At 44.3% G+C, this 18473-nt stretch overlaps 1 protein-coding gene across 1 annotated transcript in view; it reads left to right on the top strand.

The window, feature by feature from the left end:
* The window catches only part of C18H18orf63 (chromosome 18 C18orf63 homolog), a 31748-nt gene extending 13917 nt beyond the window's left edge, over window positions 1-17831 (top strand). The window contains exons 7-13 of the mRNA XM_058676762.1: window positions 1-77; window positions 5526-5635; window positions 8441-8537; window positions 8644-8747; window positions 11449-11620; window positions 16589-17575; window positions 17765-17831. Coding sequence (XP_058532745.1) covers window positions 1-77; window positions 5526-5635; window positions 8441-8537; window positions 8644-8747; window positions 11449-11620; window positions 16589-17575; window positions 17765-17821 — 1604 coding nt within the window. The 3' untranslated portion in view covers window positions 17822-17831. The remainder of the gene's footprint in view (window positions 78-5525; window positions 5636-8440; window positions 8538-8643; window positions 8748-11448; window positions 11621-16588; window positions 17576-17764) is intronic.
* Window positions 17832-18473: the final 642 nt, after the last annotated feature.

The raw sequence follows: 18473 nt of genomic DNA, 5'->3' as shown, positions 1-18473 counted from the left end.
TATTAGACATCAGTGTAACAGAAACTCAAGTTTGTCTAAGTGTAGAAGCTTGCACAATCAGACTGCCACCTCCTGAGGTACCAAATATTTTATTTTTCAGAATTTACTATATGTAATTATATTTAATGTTTATTATTATTAACATCTATTATATCTTAACTTTTAACATAAAGGGAAATTTCTTTATCTAAAATTCATAGATTTTTCTACTGTTTTCCAATTATATTGTTCTAAATATTCTTCTCTGAAAGAAGTATCTTTTTCTTGAGAAGTTGGAGAGAGAGTGAAGGATGATGGGAGGAGAGACCAAGAGCTGCTACTATGTGTGGTTCATCCTCCGCGATGTCTGCGTGGCTGGGTCTGGACCAGACCGAAGCCAAAGGCTGAGAGCCCCATTGGAAAACCAATCCAGATCCCCCATCCTTTGAGCTGCCACCTGCTGCCCGCAGGGTGCGTTGGAGGAAGGCGGAGTGAAGAGCAGAGCTGGGACTGATGCTCTGGGGCCTGGGGCTGGGTGTGCTTGTTGTAACCATCATCTTGACTGTTCCTTCATTCTTATTATCATATCATGTCTTACATATTATCTCTTTGGTCAGCCATCTTTTTAGGAGGCATCTAAAACTCTTCTCAGCCTTATCCTGGGCCAGCACTCACTTCTGGATTCTTCTGCTTCAACTGTTAAAAACGCTGTTTCAGTTCATACTAAAAGTAATATTCACTCCATTCCCTTTTTCATTATGATAGGATTTTTGCATCTATTTTTCATTCATAACACTTTCCTTTTTCTTAGTAGATATCTTTTGTTTTACAGATTTCCATAAAACTTAGCAGAGTCTTAATTCATTAGTGGTCATTCGGTAATTTCTTTTTTTCTAGGCCGGTGATTCCCCACAGGGGCTGTGGAGGGCAACATGGGCAGCTTGCTCCCCATGAGAAATTTGGCAGTGTCCAGAAACGATCTAGGTTGTTACAGTGGGGGAGAGAATGATGTCGCCACTGGCACCTGCTAGGCAGAGGCCAGGGAGGCTGCGAAATGTACTTCCCTGCCCTGCGTGCCAGTCGTGGCCCACCCTGAGACTTACCGCACACGAATCATCAGTAATGGTGGGGTTGAGAAACCCAAGATGGGAGAAAGAGCTGGTGTTTCAGTTTTGCCTTCCCTGATCGGCTGCACAGATCCTGCTCCTGTTCGCTGACAGAGCTTGCTCTCAGTTCATTTGCTTCTCTTCACTTTTGTTGGTGTTGTGTTGAGGCAATAAGCAAGTCAAAAACGAATACTTTCCAGCCTTTACAGATACATACGCTTGTGAGGAAGTTGACCCACAACTAGCTCACTCCATGAGTGACATGATGTGTATCTTGGCCAGGGAGCAAGCTGCGAAGCCTGTATGGTCCCTTGCTCTCATTCAGACCCTTGTGCTGCTCTGCTCCCTACTCAGACCCTTGTGCTGCTCTGCTCCACACTCAGACCCTTGTGCTGCTCTGCTCCCTACTCAGACCCTTGTGCTGCTCTGCTCCACACTCCGACCCTTGTGCTGCTCTGCTCCCTACTCAGACCCTTGTGCTGCTCTGCTCCCTACTCAGACCCTTGTGCTGCTCTGCTCCCTACTCAGACCCTTGTGCTGCTCTGCTCCACACTCAGACCCTTGTGCTGCTCTGCTCCCTACTCAGACCCTTGTGCTGCTCTGCTCCACACTCAGACCCTTGTTTGTCGTCTTGGAATTATTTTTGTGACCCAACTTTCATCAGAGTAAGCATGATGAGGGAAAATATTGCATCTTATATCTTATTTCTACATATGACACTTCTGTATGTCTGAGTTTGAATCATTTTAGAGTCTGACAAAGCAGAAAAGGAACACTAGTATAATGTATTGTTCAAAATGAGACATGAAACATACTGAGAGTACCAGAGATACTATCCTGGGCCTGGCGCAGTAGCCTAGCAGCTAAAGTCCTAACCTTGCACACACTGGGATCCCTTGAGTGCTGGTTCTAATTCCGGCAGCCCTGCTTCCCATCCAGCTCCCTGCTTGTGACCTGGGAAAGCAGTCGAGGATGGCCCAAAGCCTTGGGACCCTGCACCTGTGTGGGAGATCCAGAAGAGCCTCCTGGTTCCTGGCTTCGGATCGGCTCAGCTCCAGCCATTGCAGCTGCTTGGGGAGTGAGCTAGTGGATGGGAGGATCTTCTTGTATGTCTCTCCTCCTCTCTATATATGAAACTTTCCAATAAGAACAAATTAAATCTGTAAAGAAAAGAGAGACTATCCTGTTGGGGTACTGACCCTTTTATTGTTGGAAATGAGAGCTGTTAAATAAAGCGCCCTACCTGGCTGCACCCCAGCTTGGGCTGGTTCACTCCTGGCTTAAGGCACTAGAGAGAATCGCTTGCCTTTCTTGGGAATTCAGGTGCAGAGGCAGAGAGAATGCAGACTCCAGTCTGCCAGTAGGCCAGTTCTTAAGTTGAAGAAGAGTGGAGCCAAAGACGGGCTTTCTCCATCCCAGTTTTACCAGTCGACCGAGTTATCCCTTCTGCCCTCGAGAAGGAGGAACGAACGGCCGAGCAGAGCAGCTCCGGGCAGCTGTGCTTCTCAGCGCGGCAGACAACACTGCAATGGGGACAGACACATCGCACCCCTCTCACTCATATACCCACTGCGTGGCTGGCTCATTGATCCATAGATTATGGCTGATCATTTGAAATCTCACTTTGCTAACAGGGAATTTTCCACATTTAAGTTTGCTTTTATAAAAATCTGGTATTAGTTATAATGTCAGATGGGGCAATCCCTTCCCGCCAGTTCATTTTCTGTGACTTTGTTCTCCTTGGGGACCTGCCATGGCCTCTGCGGACTGTGATCTACGGGGTCTTACCAAATGGACCCAAGCTTTCCCATGGATGGCCTCATCTCCCATCATCCTCCCTGGAGTGGCCAAGTTATGAGTTCTTTCTGAAGGATGACAGATAGTTCATCCTTCCGTGTCTGCTGAGACTGCCCCTGAACTGGCAGGCATTTCCCGGGCTTCGCTGGGATGCCAGGCCCTGGGAAGCCCGCCTCAGCCTTTGTGCTGCTCTGGCCATGCCTATCACATGTTGTTGTTTGTTTAGTATCTCATTAGAGTGGATTTTCTTAGAGGTAACTGTCTCTGCATTATGAATTTTTCTATCACAGAAGCCTACCTTAGTCCCTGTCACTTATCCTGGTCTTGTGTTGTGATACAGGGCTGAATGGAGCAAAGATTAATTTCTGTTTAGAATTATATGACTATTACTTCTAAATGTTATTTAATCAGTGCTAGAAATTGAAGTAATTTTCTGAGTCCTGGCTGTTCACTTTATATAAGCAAATTTTAAGGAAATTTATAATTTTATTATGAGACATGCATTTCAGCCCTTATTTTCACACAATATCTTTAGTGTCTCAGTGTTTTCTGTAGAAAACTAAGTCCAGATTCTTTGGATTAGCATTATAAGGAGGAAATAATATTTCTTGAGCAACTGCTTATTGGTATGATTTTGGTCATATCAAGAAATTTATAAATATTTAAGTAAATAAATTCAAGGGTTTGTGGTAAACGGTTGGGTAACTTGCCAGTCTGTGAACTGTGCACACTGAGAAAGAAAGTGCAGACAAGAGCTTGGGAGCACTGAGCCTCTGCTGCAGTTAGCCTGGGGCTCTGAGTAGGTAGCAAATATCCCCCAACGGGCAGACTTAAGATCACATAGGCTCTTGTGGGGATCCGTAAGCTATATTTGAACCTGGCGCCTACTTCCTTTGAGTTGCCTTTTAGATTCTGTCTCCCTCAGTGCAGGCATCCACTGGCTTCTAGTTTTTTCTGATATTCATGACCGTCCCTAGCCACCTTTCCCTCTCAGTCTAGTACGTCACCTTGCACAGGACAGTGTATCCTCATTGACTCTGGGCACTCCTCCCCCCTTGACTCACAACATCACCAGCATGTTTTGTCTTCTGCCTTTTCTTCTCTTAGTCACCCATTTTCATTAACCGTAAGAAATGCTACTAGAATGTATCAGGCACTGGACGTGGAAGAGAGCAGCCTAGACCTAGGCCCGTGAGCAGGAGCAGTCAGGCCAGTCGGCGCATAGGCTTTAAGCAGGTGCGCTTTTGAACACTGATGACTTGTCCAAGCAGAAAGAGCTGCTCAGGTTAGCTGGCAGTGAGGTTGGAACATCATTTCCCATTAGACGCTGTGGAGAGAGGTCAGAAAGGAGGGGAAGGATCGTGAATCTTCTGTGTAATCTTTAAGATCCTTTTACACTAACACCTTTTTTGTCCACCTCACTAGAAAACTCCTTGTCCTTAACTAGCTACGCTATAACAAAATTCCTACCAGGATACCCTAAGTGGAAAACTCTTGTTGGCTACCTACAAGTTTAATGTCCTATAGTGGACCTGAGGACAGGGAAGAAATGTTAGGAAGGGAATGGATAAACGGAATGGAATATCAGCTCTGTTCTCTCCACTTCAAAAGACCATCCTTTTCATCCTTCACTTTTGAAAAAAATAAGCAAATTGAGTTAATAAGTTACTCTTTACTTTTATTGGAAAGGCAGATTTATAGAGAGATGGTGAGACAGAAACATATTCCATCTGCTAGGTACTCCTCAAATGGTCGCGATGGCTGGAGCTGAGCTGATCTCCCTCCTGCTTGAGTGCAGGGTCCCGGGAGCTTGGGCCGTCCCCCACTGTCTCCCCAGGCCACAGGCAGGGAGCTGGATATGAAGTGGAACAACCAGAGCACAAACAGACACCTGTATGGAATCCCAGCCCTGGCAGGTGGAGAATTATTCAGTTGAGCTATTGCACCAGGCCCCCAAAAGTTACTCTTTAAAAAATGTAAATCTCTTGCTTCAGAAGGGATTCCATTTCTTGTAACACATAGTCAAAACTGAAAACCAGTTGAAATAAATATGAAATAGGGGCCTGGGTGGTGGCCTAGTGGTTTGGGGTCCTCATTTGAACGTGCCAGGATCCCATATGGGTGCCAGTTCTAATCTCTGCAGCCCCACTTCCCACCCAGCTTCCCAGTGGACAAGAAAGCAGTCCAGGACGTCCCAAAGCTTTGGGACCCTGCACCCGTGTGGGGGACCTGGAAGGGGCTCCTGGCTCCTGGCTTCGGATTGGCTCAGCTCTGGCCGTTGCAGTCACTTGGGGAGTTAATTATCAGATGGATGTTCTTCCTGTCTGTCTCTCCTCCTCTTTGTATATCTAACTTTGCAGTAAAAATAAAATTTTATAAGTAAATAAATAAGAAATAGGAGTTTTCGTCTGAAGAATAAAGACAACATGAAATATTTCTACTACTGTCTAGAGAAGAAATAGGGTGCCCTGAAATACTGATTACGTGAGGCTGTTATGCCCAGTTCAGTGTAACTTAGGATTTAAAACTGCCTTGAAACTACTGTGTGTGTATGTAATGGATATGTATTATTTTTTATCATTTAATCTTCCTTGCCAATTTTTTTGAGGACTTATACATTAAAATCTTGTTTCTGTTAAAAAGCTTGAAGAATTTAATATTTCTCAGAGTCTTATAAAAGACTTCCTTACTAATACGAATGCTGTCATTGCAAGTCATTCCATCTTAAGCAACTGGTGCTACATTTTGCCAAGGTGAGATTTACATTTGTATTATCTATAGTGGGCATGATATATTTTTCCTTTATTTTACTTCCTTAACATTGTAATGGAAAAGCATAAATCATTTGGCAAATTTTAAAAACTGAATTATAATTTTTAAATATATTGCAAAAATAGCATCATGTTACACAAGGCATACATTTCCTTATTAAGTCAGTAAAATAACTGTATATAGTCACATCTATTTTTAGACCTAGTTGCAAAAAGCAGTAAAATTTCTAGGTTTCTCATTCCAAAATAATAACTATCATAATAATGTTAATAAAACTTATAAATTTGTAGTTAATTAGTAATTTCAAAGTATATGTTCTAAATCTTTCATAAATATAACAGTCTGGCACTGGCATGAAGAAAGACATAGATAGACCAGTGGAACAGAATAGAAAATCCAGAGACCAGTTCATGCATTTATGATCAGTTAATTCTCAACAGAGGCGCCAAGAGCATGCAGTGGGGAAGGGATGGGATAAAACTGGGTAACTCTCCTATAGCCATTTTAAGGTGTATAGAAGCGGGTTGTATATAAACTAAAATCAAAATGTCAATGAAGTAGTCACAGGATGTTGTTAAGAACTTATATTTTTAACATATTGGTTACTCAATACCATGTCAATTAATTCCATAATGTTGTAAATTTTTTTTTGATGTTGTGTTGGGCTTTTAATTGATCAGAGTGATATTCTGCCAGCTCTACCTTCAGACCAGAGATGGTCTCCCCAAGAAACCGTTGAATGTATCTGGACAATTAGATGCTGGACTCTATACTTGGTATATGCTTGCAATGAAAGAATCTCAACTGAATTTGATCTGTAATATTGCAACAAGGTGGAGGAATCCACCATGGGGGAAGAGTACGGGGAGGGGTTGGGGGAAATCCCAGATCCTATGAAACTGTGTCACACAATGCAATGTAATTAATAAATTAAACAAACAAACAAACAAAACTGGGTAACTCTGTGCAGAAGAATAGAACTAGATGCATATTCCACACCATATGCAAAACTCAATTCAGGATGAATTTGGAGACTTAAAAACCTGACGCTGTAAAACTACAGCAGAAAACAGCAAACGTGCTGGACGTGGGCTGACAGAAGGGTTGTTGGTGTGATGCTGCTTGTTTTGGACATGTCCCCACAAGCATGGCCCCAAATACAAAGGTGGATAAATGGAGCCACGTGAAACTACAGAGCTTCTGCCCAACCAATCAACAAAATGAAGAGAAAACCTAGCAAGTTACAAAATATCTGTGAACAATCCATCTTTCCAATAAGGGATTTGCCCAGTTCATTTCATGCTGCTGTGGCGGAATGCCAGAGACTGTGACATTTTCCCACACATATCTGGAAGCCTGGTAGTCTGAGATGAAGATGCCAGAAGATTCCATGTCTGGGGGAGACTTTCCTGGTATGTCGTCCCGTGGTGGGAGAGTAAAGGAAGATGAGAGAAAGAAAAAGAAGGGAGCGAAACTCTCCCTGGCAAGGAACTGACTCCAGAGGTAACAGTTTAAATTCGCTGTGAGGGTAGTACCTTGTGGACTAAGCTCTTAAAGGTTCTACCTCTTAGTGCTGTTCAGATAGCAATTCGATTTCAACGTGAATTTGGCAGGGATCAAATATTGAACCGTAGCAGGGGTACTGTTATCCAAAATTTATCAAGAATTGAAACAACTCATTAGCAAGAAAACAACCTCAATTTTAAAATGGGCAAAAGACCTGGAAAACAAAAACTTCACCAGAGACATGTAAACTGCCAGGAAGTACACTAGGAATTGTCTCCATCACTAATCATCAGGCAAACGGAAATTGCAGCTTCAGTGAGATATCAACCCACATCTGTTGGAATGTCTATTAGCAAAGAGATGTAAGGTAACAAGGTTAGGACCCTTGCACACTGTAGGTGGGAAGGTAAATTGGACAGGCATTATAGAAAACAAAATTGGTGTAATAGCTCAGCTGGCTAATCCTCCACCTACATGTGCTGGCATCGCATTTGGAGGTTACTTCAAAAATCTGAAATGGAATTAGTGTATTATTCAGCAATACCTCTCCTGGTGTATATCCAAGGAATTTCCATCTGTATGTCAGAGAATATACTCCCATGTTCATTATAGCATTATTCACAATAGCCGGGACAGGGACCATTTAAATTATCTATCCATGATGAATGCATAGATAAAATATGGTATACACACACAAAGCGGAATACTATTCAACCTGAAAAAGAAAGAAATGTTGCTATTTGTGACCACATGGATGAACCTGAAAGACTTCTCGGTGACAGACAAGCGAGGCAAACCGTAAGACCACATGTGTGAAGTCTACACAGTTACAAAGTTCAAGGCACAGAAGCAAAGAACGCAATTATGGTTACCAAGGGCTGGAATGATGGCCTGGGGAGGGAGGGCCAAGGGCGAGGGATGGCCTAGGGAGACCTTGGTCAACATGGAGACTACAATTAAGAACAATGTCTTTTTTAATTTACCAAGAATATATTTAAATTACCATCTCACACACTCAAGATGGTTGTATGGTAACACATGTTAATTAGCTTGATTTAGCCATTCCCAGTGTACATACAATACATCATTTCATACATGATAAATGCATGCAATTTTTGTGAAATAAAACAATATTTAATAATAAAAACAAGATTTAATTATTTGGAAGAGGAAGCCATTCAAATGTGAGATATTTGCTGACTCTGAACACTCTAAATCAAGTAATTTTTCAAACTATATTGAAACATTGGCTTCTAATATTTTACCAACTCTTTTCATAGTATGAAAATGGGGCAAATAATAAATATTCTTCATGCCATCCCCCCGGACTGTCCTTTCCACTCACATGCAGAGCTGCGAATGCACTGGGAGGAGCTGGTAAGCAAAGGAAATATATGTTAGAGGTTGCTTGGTTGTGTTTCTTGACATTTAGTTCAAGTTCAGCTTTCTGCAAGGTGACTTAAATTATATGCTTAACTTTCAGTATGGCTACAAGCTTCCAGAAGATTGCGAAAATGCTAAAACGTACTGCAGCATCTACTTCAAGATGACCGGAGAAAGGACTTTTACGTATCCTTTACACCGCTTGTATCTGATGCCCTCTGCCCGTCTTAGGGGTTGCACTTTTTTTTTTTTGGAAGGCAGACTGACAAGAGGGAGAGGCTCTTCCATCTGCTGGCTCACTCCCCAGACTGACAAGAGGGAGAGGATGTTCCATCTGCTGGCTCACTCCCCAGACTGACAAGAGGGAGAGGCTCTTCCATCTGCTGGCTCACTCCCCAGACTGACAAGAGGGAGAGGCTCTTCCATCTGCTGGCTCACTCCCCAGACTGACAAGAGGGAGAGGCTCTTCCATCTGCTGGCTCACTCCCCAGACTGACAAGAGGGAGAGGCTCTTCCATCTGCTGGCTCACTCCCCAGACTGACAAGAGGGAGAGGCTCTTCCATCTGCTGGCTCACTCCCCAGACTGACAAGAGGGAGAGGATGTTCCATCTGCTGGCTCACTCCCCAGATGGCTGCAGCGGAGAAGCTGAGCCGATCCAGAGCCGGGAGCTTCTTCGCATCTCCCACAGGGCTGCAGCAGCCATCCTCCCCTGCTTTCCCAGGTCATAAGCAGGAAGTTGGATTGGAAGTGGAGCAGTTGGGAAGCCAACTGGCACCCCCATGGAATGCTGGCGCCCCAGGGTGGAAGGTTAGCTGTTGAACCACTGTGTCAGCCCAGGGCCCAGGCTTTTCCCAGCCCTGTGTCATTAACGTTTCAGCCTTCTCGGGGTGGATGTCCAAGTGAAACTAATTTTCACTTTATTTCTTATCCATGTGAGTAGGTTTGTTTTGCCTAGAATTTGTTCTACTTTTATTTAGTGATGAAATTAACAAGATTTTTTTTAATGCTCTGTCTACAGTTTTGAGCATAAACCAAAAATCTGAGTAGTCAGACAAGTTTTCTAAGAAAACAATTACGCATCTGCCAGGCCCGGCGCCGTGGCCTAGCGGCTAAAGTCCTCGCCTTGAACGCGCCGGATCCCATACGGGCGCTGGTTCTAATCCCAGCAGCTCCACTTCCCATCCAGCTCCCTGCTTGTGGCCTGGGAAAGCAGTTAAGGACGGCCCAAAGCCTTGGGACACTGCACCTCTATGGCAGACCTGGAAAGAAGTTCCTGGCTCCTGGCTCCGGCTTGGCACAGCACCGGACATTGCGGTCACTTGGGGAGTGAATAATTGGACGGAAGATCTTCCTCTCTGTCTCTCCTACTCTCTGTACATCTGACTTTGTAATAAAAATAAATAAATAAATCTTAAAAAAAAAAAACAACAATTACGCGTCTGCTTAGCCAAGAGCTCCCTCTGGTGGCTATTTTGAAATCATTGACCGAAACTGAAGATTATTTTAGTTTTGAGGATTTACTGTGCTCTTCATGTACCACACCATTTTTTTAAAAAAAAATCCTCTTTAACAGGATTTTTTAAAAAAATTATGCAAAGAAAGAGCACAGGTGTCCAAGTGAAACTCTCACATCTTTTTTTAAGATTTATTTTTATAGACAGGAAAATCTTCCATCCATCGCCTCACTCCCCAAGTGACCGCAATCCGAAGCCAAGAGCCAGAAACCTCTTCCGGGTCTGCCACATGGGAGGATGGCTTTGGGCCATCCTCAGCTGCTTTCCCAAGCCAACAGCAGGGAGCTGGATGGGAAGCGGGGCCGCCAGGATTAGAACTGGTGCCCATATGGGATCCTGGGGTGTGGAAGGCAAGGAAGACTTTAGTTGCTAGGCTACTGCGCACTGGGTCTGAAACTATTAAATCTGAACATGATTTCTCAGTCTGTCTCTGTATTCTTGCCAGCTGAGATTTAAAAGTAGAGGAAGGAAGAGCCGTGGTTCTCCCAATCTGGAGTCTGTTTCTGACCCAAGCCCTCACAGCAAAGCCGAGGTCAGCCTATGCCAGCCACTCCCTTTCACTAGCAGCACGGTGATAGTCCAGGTCTTCAGAGTGTTTTTCAGCAGAAATCCTTCTCTCAACTTCCTTCGGAGCTCTCCGTATGACTTTATCACTGTGGAGCTACAACCTGCCATTCTTCCCTAGAACTGTCGTACTCTTGAAGGGCCATACTGTCTTCCTTAGACTTTTTTTTAAAGATTTATTTATTTTATTACAAAGTCAGATAGATATACAGAGAGGAGGAGAGACAGAGAAGAAGACCTTCCGTCCGATGATTCATTCCCCAAGTGACCACAGCCAGTGCTGCACCGATCCGAAGCCAGGTCTCCCACGCGGGTGCAGGGTCCCAAGGCTTTGGGCCATCCTCGACTGTTTTCCCAGGCTACAAGCAGGGAGCTGGATGGGAAGTGGAGCAGCCGGGATTAGAACCTGCGCCCGTATGGGATCCCGGCGCATTCAAGGCGAGAACTTTAGCCGTTAGGCCACGGCACCGGGCCCATTCCTTAGATTTTTAAATGTCTTAGTTTGCTGGTGCATTTAGAAAGCTAGGTACAAAGGGCACAATGAATGCTTTGATTGCAAGTGTTAAATGTCATGATATATCACACTAACAAGTGCAATTATTATTTGTTAGTTTAAAATGAACTTTAAAAAAATACGTGGAGTAAAGATCCCTAAGAGAAAGTGTAATATACCTTTGGGCAGTTCAGGATAAATAACAAACATAAACTTTGCTTATATGTGCTTTTTAACGTTTCTATTTTCATTTTTAATTCCATTGAGATTCTGTCTCGTAAGTACAAAAGCCTTTCCATTGTTCTTTAACTGATGTTTCGATACCCTCTCAGTTGCATCAGAAGCCAGCCCGTACAGTTTTTCCCAAGGGTAGACCTGGAAAATGTGGTGAAAAGCTTTCTTTCGGATTTAAAATCTACACTGCCCCATATATGTGGATTTCCCATAAAGATGACAAATAAGCCGTGCTACTACACACAGGAACTGACTAAGGCTCATTTGCAGGTAAGAGACTTGATTCTCTGTCCTCATGGCCTCCCGTGCACCTGTATTACATCTCTGTGATAATGCGTGCAGCATCGTTTCCCTAACACTGCTTGTTCGTACTGGACCTAGCACCTGTCACTGCCATTGGTTAGCGCTGTATTTGACATAGTATGATAGTAGTTGCTCACTGAAATGCAACACCCACGTCAAGGATATAACCGAGTTGCGTAGTTGGAGACTAAAAGGAGCTGATTTTATGAAGACTGTTTGGAGAGACCGTGCTGTAAGTGTGAGCTCGCCTGAGTAGAAGGTAGGGTGCCCGCCCCCTCAAGTGAAGTCAGCAGGAGGCGCCGTTGGAACCTCACTCCTGCAGAGGGCAGGGGCACTGCTGGCTCCATCATGAAGAAATGAATACAACTGGCTGTGGGCTGATGGGATTAGCCTACCCAGACTGTCAGAATAAAGAAGGAAAACTTAGCTTTGATTTTACTGATGCTAACATCCTTGGGGGGCGCTCCTTCTGCTTCTGCCCTCTCTGTGTCTTTAGAATCCTTTCTTATTCGACAAACAGAAAGTTCCATCGTGTGCAGCTCAACTGAATAGTCCTCAAAGGCCCACAGACACAGGGCCCTCCACTGGGAGGGGACAGTAGGAGACAAGTGCCTTTGTCATGCTGCCCGCAAGTCCTTCTTGGGAAAGTGTCTGCTCCATTAAGGGTGGAGAGCTCTTCCTCAAAACGACCTTCTGTGTGGTGCCATCCAAGTAACACATAAACATATCTTCATCATGAAAGAGAGCCTCTCCATTTCAGTAACGGGGGATGTTTTGTTTTAGGGGGATTTACACATACTGAAACTGGATTTGCAAACCTGTCAGCACAGGAGTATGCTGAAATCCCTCATGTCGGGTCTGCTTTCTGGGCTCAGGAGGGCCCTCTGTCACTGTGCCTACCGCTCCAGCGACTTCAGCTGCTTTCTGCGCACGCACACTGCACCTTAGACCACGCCTGCAGGTTTCGTTCTACAATCCTTGATGATCCAGCGTTTGTCCAAGCTAGGCCACATACTAGCCAATGTATGGATTTAGTAACCTCAAGTCATCAGCCAATCCTTCCTGCAGGAGCTAGAGAAAGCTGATACAGAAATTATGACAACCTGGCCGTCAGAGGCGTTAGGCAAGGCCCCTTCCTTAGAAGGGGTTAGGGAGACAAATACCAACGGACAGTAGAGCTTTATGGTAGTAGATAGCCTGCCCAGACCACACATGGTGGACGTTTAGCTGCTGGTCCCGTCTGGATCTGAGAAATGTAAGTGAAGATCGGAAGGTCATCACATCATGTGTTTGTTGATGTGCCTCTTATTGTTGAGTACTTGTTGTTTCCAGCTCCTGATGGTTTCAGAAGTACTGAATCATGACAAGATGCTTGTTAAATGTTGTCTTAAACAGGTAAAGTAGCACTGAACTGCAAAGTCTGATCTCTGTAGTCTTCCGGATAACTTGAAGCTGCTGATAGAACTTAGCCTGCTTGATTCTTTTGCCAACTGCTTTTGTGTGTATTATCACATGTTATTATCAGAATTGACTCCTGGAACAGAGAATTGTTCTCTCAAGAGTGCAGAAGAAGAAGTTAAAGCCTTCAAGTAATATAACTAAGGTCACACAGTGAAATTTATTGCAGAATTAGAACTGAATCCCATGTTGTTAGATTCTTAGTCTGTAACTAGGAGAAGTATAGATTTGTGGTCAGGAACTTGGGCTCTAAGAGCCAGCCGCCTGGATTTGGATTCTGTGCTGCTCACTGAGCAGGAGGCTTGATTTCCTACGCCTCAGTTTTCTCAGTTGTGAAAATGTGGTGAGAGTAATTTTGACACTGATGGTGCTTGTCACAAACTGGATTGTCTGGCACCAACTCTGAGACACATTTGTTCGGGTCTGTCCTTGAAGTGAAAGAAGGTAAAAAGGAAGCGAGATTGACTCGAGCAAGGAGGCAGCAGCCTTGGCCGACCTGAGGAGCGCCGTGGCGAAGAGGCCCCAGCCAGGCCTTAGGGCCCCTCCTGAGCTCGGAAAAGTCAGCATACACTCTCGAGAATTGTGTTAGTGGGAGTGCTTACCGGAAGTAGTTTGTTTGTTTTTTTTCAACTGATGGGAATTTTCAAAGATACATAAAAGGAATTAGTGTAAGGAGCTCTGGTGTGTGTATAATCTAGCTCTCCTCTCGGCATATTTTTGGGTGATGGAATAAACTGCAATATTTTCTAACAAATCCAAGCTAAGATGGTATTTCACCTGTTAAGACTGTAGTATGTATTTCTGTCTCTAAAGGGCCTTGTGAAAATGTTCACCCAATCCTCATGGCATTATAGGTTACAGAACTAACAGTAGCCCTTTAATGTAATCAGATACCAGTCCATGCTGCAATTCCACATTTTTATCTCTAAGGTTGATTTTGAGATCTTGTTTAAATCAAAATCTAAGCGAGAACCACATTATTTCTGTTTTATTGTCTCTTAAGATCTTCTGTTCAGTACTATCCTAGCCAGCTGTTTGCTAGAAAACTGGATCATCTGCCCTTTTTTTTTTTTTTTAAAGATTTATTCATTTTATTACAGCCAGATATATACAGAGGAGAGACAGAGAGGAAGATCTTCCATCCGATGATTCACTCCCCAAGTGAGCCGCAACGGGCCGATGCGCGCCGATCCGAAGCCAGGAACCTGGAACCTCTTCCGGGTCTCCCACGCGGGTGCAGTGTCCCAATGCATTGGGCCGTCCTCGACTGCTTTCCCAGGGCCACAAGCAGGGAGCTGGATGGGAAGTGGAGCTGCCGGGATTAGAACCGGCGCCCATATGGGATCCCGGGGCTTTCAAGGCGAGGACTTTAGCCGCTAGGCCACGCCGCCGGGCCCTGGATCATCTGCCCTTGAGAAGGTCCCCATCTGGACTTGATTGACCTGTCCTTGTTGAGACGTCCGCCTTTCCCATCTACCTATGATTAGATCTAAGCTTAACTGAGTTCTGGTTCATTTGAAGCCAGAAACACACTAACATGTTCTTACACAGGACAGTTGGTCAAGTCATTCTCCAGGTTTCATTTAATCATTACCATACTACTAGATTTCTGCTATATTCCATTTATATCTAAACATAGGCTAAGGTTTTTTTATGTTAATGTATAAAATTGCATTAAATTATACATAAATCATAGAAATTAGAGGTCAGCCAGCAGGACCGATGTTGTGTCACAGTGGGCTAAGCTACCACTTGCAGTGTCAACATCTTCTATTGGGGTGTGAGTCCCATATGCTGTGCTTGCATCTGGCTCACTGTTACGTTCCCAGGAAGGCAGTAGCAGAGGGCCTGAGCCCTCCTGGATTCCTGGCTCCAGGCTGCTCCTCCACTCATTACAGCTGTATGCAGAGTGAACCAGCAAAAGAAAGATAGCTCTCTGTCTTTCCTTCTCTTTCTCATTCTCCTTTTCAAATAGATAAATAGATCCTTCATAAAAACAACACCAAGCTACTTCTGCTAGTGACACTTAGAAAAATAATAGAAATGTACAGTAAAGCACACATTTTAAATGTCTGCTTATGATGTCACAAAGCTTTGGCTTCCTGTTGAAGTATATTTAAGTTCTATGAATTATTTATTATGTCATCTGCTGTTTACACAGCTCCTTTTTGTAGGCTTTTTATGAATTTTGAATATGAGCTTAGGGGTTTCCTTGTTTGAGTTATTTTTGCTCTTTTAACAATTGAAAGAATGGGTAAATAATATATTGACAGGCTAGTCAGTGAAAAAAAAATCACTCCTGGAGATTATTGTCATCAGAGATCCACATCTGAGAGACACAAGAAGAAGGAACAGGGTGTGAGTATAGTTTAGACATGAAACAGATATTCCAGAAAATTTCTGTGTCTAAAAATATAAGTAATGTATTCTTTTGTAGAAAGATTTATTTTATCTTTATTTTTATTGGAAAGTCATTTATGCAGAGAGATGGAGAGACAGAGAGGAAGATCTTCCATCCACTGATTCACTCCCCAAGTGGCTGCAACGGCCAGAGCTGTGCCCGTCTGAAGCCAGGAGCCTGGAGCCTCTTCCAGGTCTCTCACGCAGGTGCAGGATCCCAAGGCCTTGGGCTGTCCTATCTGTCCCTCCTCTTTCTGTATATCTGACTTTCCAAAAAAAAATAAATAAATGAAATTTTTTTAAAAATTAGAAATGAATAAATTATAAATGTCGCTGCATATATGTATATGATTTTTCTTTAAAAATACTGTATGCTCAGCTGCCTTTGATGTTGTAAAAGCTTGCTGAGCTGCTGCTAGGTGGCAGGCTCAGTGGCTGGCCATAGAAACACAATGAAGTTCAAGAAAATGCGAATGCTGTTCCTGCCCTGGAGTCAAATCCCACCTATTGCCAGAGGCCCAAGTGGACAAGGCAGCACTTTTCACACTTATTCGGCAGATGCTTTGGAGTAACTGCTGAGGACATAGGAGTGACTTTCCTTCCAAGCATCTGGTATCTGCCCCCTGAGACGTGAGGGGGTCACCTTGTGCTAGTGTGTGTGACAAATGCGTGCTGAGGTGAGAGTCACTTCTCACGGCTGGACTGCGGGAGGAGGGGGGGAAGGGCCCTGGGGAAGTGATGGCTCAGCCCTATGGGAACGGGAGAGCCGGTGCACAGCCTGTCGCCAGCAAGAGAGGCCTGCCGGGAGCTGTGCTCGCGGGCTCATGGCTGACTGATACAGCATTTAGGAGAAATATTCATCTAAAACACTACCTTGAAAAGGTGGTAAAACTGCAAAAGAAGGCAAACTACAGAAAAGGTACACATTTCCAGCAAAGGCAAACTTCTGTTTTTTACCTGTTCTGTGTATAGTACTCTTACTTTATATTCTTATTTTGATGAATATATTTTGCTTATTCCCCATTAATGAAATTGAATACATTTTGAAGTTTTCCTAATCTCTATTTTTTTTTCCAGGAAAACAAAGTAAAGCCATGCAATTTGACCACTAAAAATCCATTCAGGCCTTGTATGACTCAAGCCACTTCCAGAACACCTGCCTTGGCTCCCAGCCTACCACCATGCTCGAGAGAAGTGGGCCACCAGGGAGCACTCGTGAGCAGCCAGCCAAAGCCAAGCATCTTCTCGGCTTGCAAAGCTGAGCCAGAGTCTGTCCCTGGGAACAAGAGGCCTGGGTCTGACGAGCTTCCACAGGGACACGCGGAAGCGCCTAAGTTCAGCAAAGGAGTCCAGGCTCGTCACCTCAGCTCCCAGAGTCAAATTACCCCTAAATTTGTGCCTATTTTCAGTAACAGATTTCCACAGATAAATAGAAATAACTTAGCATTTGGCAGCACGAAAAGAAATCAGTACACTGTTACAGAACATAAATTGTTTTCACTTAAAACTACCATGATTCAGGAAAACAAACTAAGTTTAGGTCCAGCTGTTAAGAAAGGATCTAATAGTAACATTCCAATGCACACTGGAAATGTGCATCAGAAGAGTTCCGAACGTCTGCCAAAAAGGGACACGCAGTCCCGAAAGATGGCCACACCGCCCTCCTCTGCTGCGGGATCCAGGAAACACAGTGTTCCTTCCAATCCGAGTCGGCAGCTGCCCAGTGAGGCAGGCTTTCAGATGTCAGGCAAGAATTTCGGTGTGATGAGAAATGCTGTTGACTTCCCAGTGAGGGCCAAAGAAAAGTCAACAAGCAAGCACACAGCGCAAACCCCGGGGCAGTGCTGGGAGCCATCAAAGCCCAGAAGACAACCACACATCTTTGAGTCAGACACAGAAATGGACGATTTCCCACGGCCACAGCAGCAGTCAGCACATCCCACTGAGGGTGAAGGCAGACCAAGCCTCGGGTCCAAGAGGAAGTCGTGTCTGCACTCTTCCAGCTCATCCAAGGAGCGTCACCCCAGTGCCAGCCATCCCGGGCAGCCCACTGCTAGGAACCAGGTGCGAATTTTAACCTGGGGCTGCTTCATTGTATGGTACACTTGTAACACATTGTAACAAGTTAAGGAATTTTCCCCAATGTGATGCAGAAGCATAATAATTAAGGCACAGGAGTGCACCCTAGCATAAATGTGGTATACATGAATATGGCTATTTCTTAATAAAATGTTCTTTTCCATTCTGGTGCAGATCTGTGACATGGATAAATCCAAACCTAGGAAACCTCTCATCATTCCTAAAGCTTAGCACATGGATTTGAAGGAAGAAAATGTCTCCCAGGTATCTGCTGATTTGTCTTTACGGTTTCCAAAATGGGATTGCCACACTCGGAGATCCCTAATCTCTTGATGAGAGAGAGTGACTTTTAAGTTCCCTGAAACCTTAAAGTAGCGAGGAACTAGGAAGCAGTGGGAAGACTGTGCCTCCTGAATCAGGGGTGTGCACAGCACTGTTGTGTGCAGTATGGAGCCTGGAGAGGGCTGGTGTGGAGCTCCCCGGGGCTCCCTCCTGCCCCCTCCTGAACTCCATGCAGACTGCTTGGGAGTTCACACTCTCACAGCCGCTGCAGCATCTAGTGTCCTGGGCTCTCCCCCAGGGTAATAAACCCTACATGATGTTTCAGGGGTCACCAGTAAGTTCAGCCTTACTCCAAAAGTGCTCTTGTGCTGACTAAAATTCAGTGCTGACTCGAAATTCAGTGAAATAAAGCTAAGTTGGTAGCACTGAATTTACAAAGTCATGCATCTGGAAATTATGTTATTCTATTTTGCCATCTCTTCTATTCCAGGAAGAAACATACTACCAAAATATCCCTAAATATATTTTGCATAGAACTGCTGGAACACTTTCAATTCAAATTCTTCAAGAACCAACTGGAAAACATGATCTTCCCTCTTCC

This window comes from Ochotona princeps, chromosome 18 (assembly GCF_030435755.1).
Source record: "Ochotona princeps isolate mOchPri1 chromosome 18, mOchPri1.hap1, whole genome shotgun sequence".
Classification (NCBI taxonomy): domain Eukaryota; kingdom Metazoa; phylum Chordata; class Mammalia; order Lagomorpha; family Ochotonidae; genus Ochotona; species Ochotona princeps.
Note: the sequence above shows the minus strand (reverse complement) of the source record. Positions and strands in the feature narration are given on the sequence as shown.